The sequence below is a fragment of the Ranitomeya variabilis genome, chromosome 1, assembly GCF_051348905.1.
Source record: "Ranitomeya variabilis isolate aRanVar5 chromosome 1, aRanVar5.hap1, whole genome shotgun sequence".
NCBI lineage: Eukaryota > Metazoa > Chordata > Amphibia > Anura > Dendrobatidae > Ranitomeya > Ranitomeya variabilis.
Window position 1 is genome coordinate 47,598,754 of NC_135232.1, and position 12,239 is coordinate 47,610,992.

The 12,239-nt window shown below is 44.4% G+C and overlaps 1 protein-coding gene across 2 annotated transcripts in view; it reads right to left on the reverse strand.

Annotated features, from left to right (window-relative positions):
- Positions 1-3,533: 3,533 nt before the first annotated feature.
- The window catches only part of LOC143804764 (acyl-coenzyme A amino acid N-acyltransferase 2-like), a 49,899-nt gene continuing 41,193 nt past the window's right edge, over positions 3,534-12,239 (reverse strand). For both annotated transcript variants that reach the window (XM_077283174.1, XM_077283165.1), the window contains exons 2-4: positions 9,252-9,729; positions 7,499-7,701; positions 3,534-7,182 (exon numbers count right to left, since the gene is read on the reverse strand). In XM_077283174.1, coding sequence (XP_077139289.1) covers positions 6,586-7,182; positions 7,499-7,701; positions 9,252-9,711 — 1,260 coding nt within the window. In that variant the 5' untranslated portion in view covers positions 9,712-9,729 and the 3' untranslated portion in view covers positions 3,534-6,585. The remainder of the gene's footprint in view (positions 7,183-7,498; positions 7,702-9,251; positions 9,730-12,239) is intronic.

The window sequence follows — 12,239 nt, forward strand, 5'->3', positions numbered from 1 at the left end:
TTGGGCTTTGCTAATTTTTACCGTCGCTTCATCGCTAATTTTTCTAGTGTGGTTAAGCCTTTGACTGATTTGACGAAGAAAGGCGCTGATGTGGTGAATTGGTCCCCTGCGGCCGTTGAGGCTTTTCAGGAGCTTAAATGTCGTTTTACTTCAGCCCCTGTGTTGCGTCAGCCAGATGTTTTGCTTCTTTTTCAGGTCGAGGTTGATGCTTCGGAGATTGGGGCAGTGGTGGTCCTGACTGATCACAAGAATCTGACTTACCTCGAGTCCGCCAAGCGGTTGAACCCTAGACAGGCTCGATGGTCACTGTTTTTCTCCCGTTTCGATTTTGTGGTCTAATACCTTCCGGGATCTAAGAATGTGAAGGCTGATGCCCTTTCTAGGAGTTTTTTGCCTGATTCTCTGGGAGTCCCTGAGCCGGCTGGTATTCTTAAAGAGGGGGTGATTCTGTCTGCCATCTCCCCTGATTTGCGGCGGGTGCTGCAGGAGTTTCAGACTGATAGACCTGACCGCTGTCCAGTGGAGAAACTGTTTGTCCCTGATAGATGGACTAGTAGGGTTATTTCTAAGGTTCATTGTTCAGTGTTGGCTGGTCATCCTGGGATTTTTGGTACCAGAGATTTGGTTGCTAGGTCCTTTTGGTGGCCTTCCTTGTCACGGGATGTGCGTTCTTTTGTGCAGTCCTGTGGGACTTGTGCTCGGGCCAAACCTTGCTGTTCTTGTGCCAGTGGGTTGCTTTTGCCTTTGCCTGTCCCGAAGAGGCCCAAATACATCCTGGAAATCCAACAAAAACTCAGGGACTTCAGAAGAGGGGGAAGAGGAAATTGACATCAAAGGAACGTCACAATGTACCCCTTGACAACCCCAACTAGTCACAGACATAGATTTCCAATCCAGCAAAAACTGGGAAAACCCAGTACAACAACATCATGCAAGTTATGCAACACCAGAAAACGGCAATCTTCCTGATGTGCTGGAGCCATGCACATGGTCAGCTGAGTCCAATACTGAGGTTTATTTTTGGCCAACGGTGTAGCATCAATGCCCCTCAAAGGAATAGGGCTCTGCAAAGGCTGCTAGGAAAAACCACAGCGCCTGGCGAATTCCAAGTCCATTAAGTTCATTAAGTTCAGGGCAGCGCCTGAATCCACAAATGCCATGACAGAAAAGGACGATAATGAGCAAATCAGGGTCACAGATAAGAGAAATTTAGGCTGTACAGTACTGATGGTAACAGACCTAGCGACCCTCTTAGTACGCTTAGGGCAATCAGAAATAACATGAGCAGAATCACCACAGTAAAAACACATCCTATTCTGACGTCTGAATCCCTGCCGTTCTGCTCTAGTCAAAATCCTATCACATTGCATAGGCTCAGGACTCCGCTCAGAGGACACTGCCATATGGTGCACAACTTTGCGCTCGCGCAGGCGCCGATCAATCTGAATGGCTAGAGACATAGATTCGCTCAAACCAGCAGGCGTGGGGAACCCCACCATAACATCTTTAAGGGCTTCAGGAAGACCCTTTCTGAAAATTGCTGCCAGAGCATCCTCATTCCATTTAGTGAGCACAGACCATTTTCTAAATTTCTGGCAGTATAATTCTGCCGCTTCCTGACCCTGACACAGGGCCAACAAGGTCTTTTCTGCATGATCCACAAAATTAGGTTCGTCATACAATAATCCGAGCGCTTGAAAAAATGCATCTACATTAAGCAATGCCGGATCCCCTGATTCAAGGGAGAATGCCCAGTCCTGAGGGTCACCACCAGAGAGATGACAATTTTAACCTGCTGAATGGAATCACCAGAGGAACGAGGTTTTAAGGCAAAAAACAATTTGCAGTTATTTTTAAAGTTCAAAAACTTGGATCTGTCCCCAAAAAACAAATCAGGGTTTGGAATTCTAGGCTCTAAAGCCAGAGTCTGAACAACATAATCTTGGATACTCTGTACTCTTGCAGCAAGTTGATCCACACGAGAAAACAAACCCTGAACATCCATGCCAGCGCCAAAATCCTGAACCACCCAGAGATTAGGAGGAAAAAAAAGACAAAACAGGCTGCAGAAAAAAAAATGGCTCAGAACTTCCTTTTCCTTCTTTTGAGATGCATTTAATTAATTTTTGGCTAGTTGTACTGTTATGACCTGGTGGTTGAGGAGCAACATGGGACGTGCTCTGGAGGAGGTGGTACCTGTACTGACAGCAGTTCCTGAGCTTAACACAACACTAGAAGTAGCCATGGGATGTTCCTGTCACTCCCTAGACACCTCGTCACAGCCGGAGGACTAACTACCCCTAAAGATGGAAACAGGAAAGCTATCTTGCCTCAGAGAAAATCCCCAAAGGATAGGACAGCCCCCCACAAATATTGACTGAGTGGAGAGGGAAATGACATACGCAGAATGAAACCAGGATGTAGCAAAGGAGGCCAGTCAAGCTAGATAGATAGAACAGGACAGAATACTGTGCGGTCAGTATTAAAAACTAGAAAAATCCACCACAGAGTTTACAAAAATCTCCACACCTGACTAAAGGTGTGGAGGGCAAATCTGCTTCCCAGAGCTTCCAGCTAAACTGAATAAATCCATACTGACAAGCTGGACTAGAAAAAACATAGAAAGTGCAGAAAGATTAAGTCCACAACAAGTGGACTGCAAAAGAACAAAGCAAGGACTTATCTTTGCTGAACTGGTCAGAATATCAGGGAAATCCAAGCAGAGATGTGAATCCAACCAGGAACCATTGACAACTGGCACTGTCTGAAGGATAGAGCCTGGATAAATAGCCGAGCCAGAACAGACGATCAGTGGAAGCAGCTGCTGACTGCTAAATCCAAGGAGCAGCAGTTCCACTTAAAACCACCGGAGGGAGCCCAAGAGCAGAACTCACAAAAGTGCCACTTACAACCACCGGAGGGAGCCCAAGAGCGGAATTCACAACAGAAGGCTGCAGTGGAAGATGTGTCAGTCCCAATTATACTATTTCTATTTTCATGACAGTTATTCCGCTTTGGTGGTGTAAGGCCCTCATTTTTTAAAGTGTGAAAACTCCTGGTTGGGTGTCCATCTGCTAGATTGGGCATACTGGAAGACCTGTAGATCCCTATTATACTATTTCTACTGTGGTGGAATTGATGCCACTTGAATGGTGGCTGCCAGTAATTTTTGGAAATGTGAACACTCCAGGTTGGGTGTCCATCTGCTGGATTGGGCGTAGTGGAAGACCTGTCAGTCCCTATTATACTATTTCTACTGTGGTGAAATTATTGCCACTTTTGTGGTGTCTGCCAGTAATTTTTGGAAATGTGAACACTCCTGGTTTGGTGTCCATCTGCCAGATTGGGTGTAGTGGAAGACCTGTTGGTCCCTATTATACTATTTCTATTGTGGTGAAATTGATGCCACTTTTGTGGTGTCTGCCACAAATTTTTGGAAATGTGAACACTCCTGGTTGGTGTAAAAAAAGTCCTTACTGAGATCTGGAAGAGCCTGGAAAATATGTAAACAATCCTCTTATCAAGCTGATAGTGGATAGATGGTGTGGCATGGCAGCAGAATGGCAATGGAATGGCCCCGAACAACAGTAACAGGGGCTTTTTATACATGATACAGACAAAGAAAGAACATTGTGGCAAAAAGGGCGTATACATGATAACATCATATTGCGGAAAAACATGCATTCAAAGACAAAACAATGGTTAAATGTAATGACTTTGAGGCTCTTTTCCCCAAACTCCATTAGAACTGGTAAATCCCCATGTTCCTTTTAACCACAGTTATTAATTACATGTCTATTTTCCAATATCACCACAACAAATGCACTTATTTATTACCATATGTTACCCTTTTTCTATTCAATTAACCTGTGTGAATGCCAGCTATACCTGCTAATGGCTATGATCTCATCTGGTGTCTCCAATCTGTCTATGACTTTCAGAAGTGCATCTTATTAGCTTTTTAGAAGCACAATTAGTTTGTTTATAACTTTGCACAAGATGGCTGCTAGAGCCAACATGGCTGTTCAGTATATTATGACTGACCATTCTCTCACAGTTGGGTGTCCATCTGCTGGATTGGGTGTAGTGGAAGACCTGTCAGTCCCTATTATACTATTTCTACTGTGGACACTCCTGGTTGGGTGCCGCACCATAATCTGACAATAATGCCAAATCATTTTTCACATACATAAAGAATTTTTAGGGTGGAAGGAAACATTACATGGTGCCCATTGGAACAACATTAATGGCCATCAAGAGCAAAAGACATTCTTTTAACAGGACCTCTGCTTTAGTTGCAGCATCCAAATGTGCAGAAGTTCTCTTTTACCTTCATAATCTCCAACAGAGCATATAAAAAGAGGATACTCCCCCTTAAATTTAATAACTTGTAGCTGGACAATGAAAGTTGCTTTTAATATAACCTTTAAATGTAATTTAATAAGGAAAAACAATAGAACATTGAGTTGATAAAAATAAAATTACAAAGTTTCAATCAATTTTAACAAGTTTAGAACAGTCATATCTTGGCCTTGGGGGTCTGAGGAGGTCACAGTAGACCTCAGTAGGTTGGAGTCTTGTTATAAATTTTGGCTTATGGTCCAAAACCTCCACAGGTTATAGGTGTGTCATCACAAACAATCTTTTTAATATGGAGACGGGCATGATAATCAATAAATTACAGTGAATTAGCGTCCTGAATCCACCCAAACGAGAGCTTGTTATCAGATCTCCATCTCTCCAGAGAGGTCTTGAGTGGAGGATCCTCCCTTCTATGACAGTCATATACCCAAATAATTATATCATTACTATATCTTATAGGGAACACAATTAAATGCAGGTATGTTTTTAGCATTTTTTAGAAAACAAATTAGTTTGGAGGAGATGGCCGCGTACCATTGGCAGAGACTAAACTAGTCCAGAGCTGCCCTGGCCAGCTTCTCCTCAGCTTGATTGACAGGTCTATCTCTATGTACACACATCAGAGGCCGGTAAATCACTTGGAACGGTGTGGGAAGAAGCTCGCAGCACTGGACTAATCTCTCCCTATGGTCTCTGGTGAGATGTTTAAACTGTTTCTACTGAAACTATAGTGAAAGACATACCGTATTTTTCAGATTATAAGATGCACTTTTGTTCCCTTAAATTTTTGGGGAAAGTGGGGGGTGCGTCTTACAATCCGAATATGTGCTGTGCTGTAGAGGAGGGGGGAGGCTCTAGAGTGGTGTCATGTGGCTGGGGTGGGCTGGCTGCGGGCTATAGAGACAACAGGAGGTCAAGTGCTCCCGCTCATTAGCCACATGTAATATTCACTGCACCCGCTGTCCATCACCTCGGTGATGAAGCCGCGCCGAGTTGGTTGACAGGGGAGCGGCACATATTACATGTGCCTGCACTGCCCCCCCCATCATGAATATGCTCCCCCCGATCACTCTGTATGCCCCCTGCTGGCACGCACATGCCCCCCCCAGTCAGTCTATATGCCCCCCTGCTGACACGCACATGATAAAATTACAAACACTTACCTCACCTCCCGATGATGGCTCTGTGCTCCCAGCTCCCCCATGGCTCTTCCCATGTCTGTGCCAGCATCCGATCATGTGATCGGCACAGCACAGTGATGTCATCATTGTGTGCCCAGGTCACATGATGGGATGCCCAGGAAACAGGAAGTGCAACCGAGGAGCTGGGAGCCATCATTGGGAGGTGAGTTAAGTGTTTATTATTTTATCATGTGCGTGCCAGCAGTGGGTCATATCGTGACCGGGGGGGATATATCCAGGATGGGATGGGGGGCCAGTGGTATGCCAGCAGCACAGGGGGGCAGTGGTGTGCAAGCAGCACAGGGGGGCAGTGGTATGCCAGCAGCACAGGGGTGGCAGTGGTGTGCGAGCAGCACAGGGGGGGCAGTGGTGTGCCAGCAGCACGGGGGGCAGTGGTGTGCAAGCAGCACAGGGGTGGCAGTGGTGTGCCAGCTGCACGGGGGGGCAGTGTGCCAGCAGCACAGGGGCGGCAGTGGTGTGCAAGCAGCACATGGGGGGCAGTGGTGTGTAAGCAGCATGGGGGGGAAGTGGTGTGCCAGCAGCACAGGAGTGGCAGTGGTGTGCCATCAGCTCAGGGGGGCAGTGGTGTGCCAGCAGCACAGGAGGGGCAGTGGTGTGCCAGCAGCCCAAGGGGGATAGTGGTGTGCCAGCAGCACAGGGGAGCAATGTGCCAGGATGGAGGTTATATAGATACCAGGATGAGGGACATATATATGACTTGTAAGACGGACACTGGCATTAGAAAACAGACCCCCATTTAACATAAAAAAATATTTTTTTCTATTTTGTTTCACCAAATGTGGGGGTGCGTCTTATAATCAGGTGTGTCTTATAAAGTGAAAAAAAAGTACCTGGCTGCAGCCAGCCTTCTATTCATACTACATGTGGTTTGGGACAAATTAATCATTTGACAGATTCCCTTAACATATAGATATTTACATGGGGACAACCAGTCTAGGCAACAGATACTACAATAGTCATTATTTTCAGTTTTGTGCAAAAAAATTAGGAAGGTACATAGATCCCCAATGAATAGAAGTGATCATAATTTATTCCGTCGAGAGCAGCTAATATTTCTATGGAGAAATTCTTGAAGAGCTTTCCAACTAGTTTCTTGCGCTCTACAATGAGGCAGAAGATCTCCACCCCAAGTCAACGGAAGTGAAAAGTGTGGAAATTTGGATGCTGGACAGAAAGGGGAACCTGGAGGCTCTAGAAGATGTCCTGCTCCTGTATAACATTGCACATACACATCCTTCTTGCCATACTTTTCCGCCCTGGATTTTGCTTCCCTAGCAAAGAACAAACTATCGTAATGTTGGTCTTTGTTTCCCACCAAAAAGAGGATGGGGCCTCTGGCTTTCTCTAGGGGAATTATAGAGTCCTGGTTCTCTGGTTTTCTTGGATCATCCATTGCATGGGTAAGACTGAGGGACCAAAAGTCTGTGCTCTGAATTTTTTCCATTTTGTAGGGTATGCCATTCACAAGGACATCCCCATAAACTAGACTGGTGCCATTGAGAGCATTGGGTCCATTGATGCATACTGTAGCAGTGACCTGAGGCAGGTAGGACGCCATTGCCAAAGCCATCTCAGCTCCTTTACATATAGCAACCACTCCAACTCCATCACCTGACACCTGAAAAGTAAAATGTATGACGACATTAGTTAATGTGGGGGTCAGTTAATGGAGCAAATTCAAGAATAGCAATGTCTATTGAGCATGTGCAACCTGTGATTGAAGAAGTACTGCAGATTTTCAAGGCTTGATATATGGGGCAGACAGCACTTTTGTAAATTTATTGCATTGGACATCTTTATTTATTTCAGGATTATAAGCCACCGTTCTATGAATGATATTGTGGGTCTAACCCTCCAACAACACGTCGACTCTTCAAAGGAGTCCATGCCGCTTAAGACTTGCTAACATGTTTGTAAGTAGAATTCTAACTTACTTTTGGATGATCACATAGAAACTGAGCGGCTTCTTCAAAATATTTTAAATCCATTTTAATGGGTAAACTAGGCAAATCATCATAAGCAAAATAAGCCAGAGCAAGACAGGCGAAACCACGGCTAGCCAGGAGGCTACTGCGAAACTCTACAAGGCCACCAACACCTCCAAACATGTCAATAACTCCCGGAAAGGGTCCTTCACCTGAATAGAAGACAAAATGGAAAAAATGAATTTAAACCATATTGAAATCCAATAAAATGGAGTTCCACTTTTTTAACTTATTCAAAAATGTATTGAAAATTGGTCTCACCACCATGCATGTTTTAGCTCTGTTTCTAAGAGGTCTATATCATGCAGGAAAGGTAAGAGAAAAAGGAAAGCCTAAGGTTCAGAATGATGACAGTATCAAAGAAGCAGACCAAATGTGGGTAGTTTTGGTAGATCCTGTAGTAGAATTGCTGGTTTAGAGGGCAGTCGCCTTTCAAATCTTTTTCTGAGGAGTAATATGAAGTTGGTGAGAACCTACAGTCACGTGATGTGAACTTTTCTTTTTTCATGCAAGGGGGATGCCACCAGTGAGAGGTGGGTGGCATGCTTGGAGTTTATTTTTTATTGTATTCCACTGAAGAATACAATTCTGATTTGGCTTTTATCCTAAGACATAGTCTAGGCTTGTTAAAGGGTCGATATTGACTTTTAAGATTATTATTTAATAGGTGGCACTAGAGTTCAAGTCGTCTTCCTCTCTGTAAAAGCAATTTGCATATTTTATTGCCTAGAAGGGCATCACATGGTGAAAAAGTCTCCTTATAATGACATGCCAGGCATGTCTCTCTCCATGAGGAGAATTGTTAACTCCTTAGTTCACAGGAGAGACAGTGGTGATGCGCTCAATATATCCGCAGGATTTGTAGGTGATCACTCTCACTCCATTGTGAAAGAACGGAGGTGGATATAATGCCATTTCCTTGCTTTTTAGAGATAGTCACTGCTAAAAACCATTCACTTAACAGAAAGAAAGTCAGAGAAAGGAGAGGGGAGTGAGTAATGGGTGAGAGGAGATTGGGCAGACTAGCACTTTTGCTTTATGGGCAGTGAACGTCTGGTTAGGTTGTGCAGAGTTAGAGGTCATGCATGGAGAAGGGGATGTGAGAGGCTTGTGGTGGTTTAGCAAGGAGGTGAAGATGTTGGAGATGGGCACTACAGGAGTCTTTGGAACTTAAAAGTTTAAAATGTCCTGTGATCACAGCAGCATCAGCATTCATTTCAATGAGTTTCACCATGTTTAAAATCAATTGCATGACGATAGCATATACCATCTGTTTGTACAATCTCTTTGTCCCCAAGCAACCTCCCAGAACTGGTGTAGGGCGGCCTACCATTTATTATTCTTCCATGCAAAGCCACACTGCCGGCTACCTGGCATTGAACTACAGCCAGCTACGTTAGCTTAACCGCAGTGGTGAGAAACAAAGAAGGCACAGAGCACTATTCTACTGTTGCTTGCCCCTCCATGATTACAATCATTGGGGTCCTAGTGATGACATCACTTTGGAAAATGAGAATGTAAACAATGTGCGACATGTGCTAATGGGTTCATTAACTAACCTTGCTAAAATGTATACCACATATTGCCTAGCACCCATGGATTACAACCTCCACAAGTCTGTTTTTTAGTACATGAATATAGTTATTAATACAACTGTATGGTAGTTATAGTTAGGTATGGTTATTTGCGCACTGTTACTTACCAGGTGGTAGAAAAAGTGCTCCTCGTATCCGTCCTTCTCTTATTAATATTCTCTGAACTCCGGGAGCTTTGTACCATCTTTCAATAACCTTGGAGGCAGCAGGTACATCTTCAGGAACATCGAGAAGCAGTGAGGGATATAACTCCAGATGAACCAAGAAAGGACTTCCCACTACATCACGTTTCATCAGCCTTAGAAATGGGATGGCTGGTTTAAGAGCCCAGAATAAGCCCATAGGACAAACCCCATGGAAGTCTCCACCAATGGCCGGAGATTTCTCCAAATCCACCTTCCCTTCCATGTCTGTCTTGTAGAAAGCTCTGGAGTGAAATATTTGCCCTTTTTCATCCTTCAGCCATGCTCTTAGAGTGATTACCTGGTCGGGAGGAAGGCCCCATGCTTGGATCTTCACTGGTTCATCCACCAAGGAGATCTCAGGAGTGACTGTGAAACCAACCATATCTGAAGATCAAGAAACCTTAAATGGGAAAAAAAGAGCCAAAAATACACAATTTATATTAATTAAATAAAGGCATCAAGGCAAGAATCTATTGTTATAGGATCTCCACACATAAGACTCCGTATAATCGGCCAGATTCCCACTCTGTACTGATGAGGAGCAAGAAAATAATTAAGTCATGCCTTGATAGCAATAAAGAGGGCCATTCAGTCTTTTCACGGGTACCTTATGTATTCTGATTATTAGGATTTCTAAAAGCAACAGCAAACTTAGGGGGATGGTTTCTCTGTGTGCAATATAGAAGAAAACATTACCATGCACTGCAAAGTCCTCTAAAATTGGCACCTCTACCACGGAGAAGCAGTATCATTAGATGCCTTTTGCGGTTCCGACTATGGCACACACTACCGTAATATTCTTGCATACCTAGTGAAATAATTATAGGGGATAACTCAGGAGACTCTTTGCATGGAACAAGACAACTACAGGACACAGTTTTATAAGTGGTAAAGTCTATGTTATCACACGGTGATTCAAACAGGTGCAGAGAGAAACTCAAGTCCACAACACTTGGTGCAAATATTAAACGCAGCTTAGCAGTCTATAGGGATCTTCAGAGGAAAATGCAATCACGCAGAAAGTCTATGAAGCACAATTATTCTTGAGGAAACTTGACACGAATAAGTCCTTGCTTAGTCCAAAACACAGATAGATATGCTTATAAGGCAGTTCAAATCATATCTTAGCTCAACCAGGGAGGCCTGGTTAATAGTCTCAGGTATTTGCAGAGCAGCAACAGCTTACATGTCCAGCAAATGCAGATGGAAGTAAACACGAGCAGCAGATGAAGGAGGATTACTGGAACTGGTGTATGCAGCAGAAACTCAGAGCAGAGTAGCAGGATAACCCCACAGGTTCACAGGAGCAGGTATATAGCCAGGGAGTCATCAGAGTCAGGAGCTGGATGCAAGGCAGAATACTCTAGCACAGACTTAAGGCTGGGGTGGAATTTTATAGCAGGAGGACACAGTGCACATGAGACCAAAAACGCCATCTTGGAAAAGGGCAGTAATGCACAAAAAGGTAATAAAAAATGTTCAGAGTCCTGACATTCTGATGCAGATCCTGCCTGCTGCACTCTGATGCAGATGCTCCCTGCTGCACTCTTTTTTTTTTTGGTCTTTTTATTGGGACAGTCATTTACACACAGATAATCAGAGCGGTCAGCCATAACCAAGTCAATGGACTTAACAGATTTCACAAACCAGTTTTTAACAAATCATAACCGAATCCAACCCCTCATTCACCAAACGAGATCTGCACATAGATTATTAAAACGAGATTAGGTAAAAACGAAACGTTAAATTAAAGTCTGGGAGTTTTTAAAGGGCTGGCGTGTCTATAATCATCACTAGTTAGGCTGCACGGCAAGATGGACTGTCCCTTTTTTTGCTCCTATAGCTTCAAGTTTGGGTAGAGTAAAGTATCCCCATGGACTTTATATTTTGCTCTCATAATCGTCAAATGCAGGTTTCAGTTGGGTATTGATGTATTCATGGTGCTCATTGAAACATGCTCTATCTCTGCTTACGGTCCGGTAAGCGTAAAATCCACCACCAGCCAGAGCAACGTCAACTAACAGGTAATAAGGGAGAGCTTCTCCAGAAGATCCAGGCACGCTGCTGGACATCTGCTGGGCAGAAGCAGTGTGGAGAAGAGCGGCCGCTCCCCGCCGTGTCAGGGGGGCCAGTTTCTGCCAAACGTTCCGGCACAGATGCATGGCGGACAGTACGGTGCGATCACTGCACGGGGAGGACGACGGAGTGCAGAGGATCTCCCTGCTGCACTCTGAGGCAGATCCTACCTGCGGCACTCAGATATGAACTCTACCTACCCCACTCTGTTTCAAGCTCTGCCTGCTGCACTCTGATACTACATCTGCCTGCTGCACTATCCAGTCTGTTCTACTGGGTCCAGCTGCTGCACGTCCATTGGTCTGTCCTGGAATGGCACCTGGCATGCATTGGGAGCCATGCCTAACCTCACCACCAGAGGCTCTAGTGAATAGTCCAGTTCACGTTTAGTTCCAGGCTCTCCACGGTCCGTGGTACAGTGGTTCCACACACCACATCCGTGACACACTATACGCTGCATACAGAGCTCTTGTATATAATGTCACCGGTGATCTCTGTATTATCTGTAGACTGACCCTATATGCAGTACTCCTGTGTATAATGTCACTGGTGATCCCTGTATTACCTGTACACTATACACTATTTACATAGCTCTTATGTACAGTATAATGTCACTGGTGATCACTATATTACCTGTACACTGACACTATATACAGAGCTCCTGTGTGTAATGTCACTGGTGATCACCGTATTACCTGTACACTGACACTATATACAGAGCTCCTGTGTATAATGGCACTAGTGATCACTGTATTACCTGTACACTTGTAAATCATGCACCGAGGGTGTTGCTCAATATACAGCGGAGTCACAGACAAGAATAGAACTAATTTC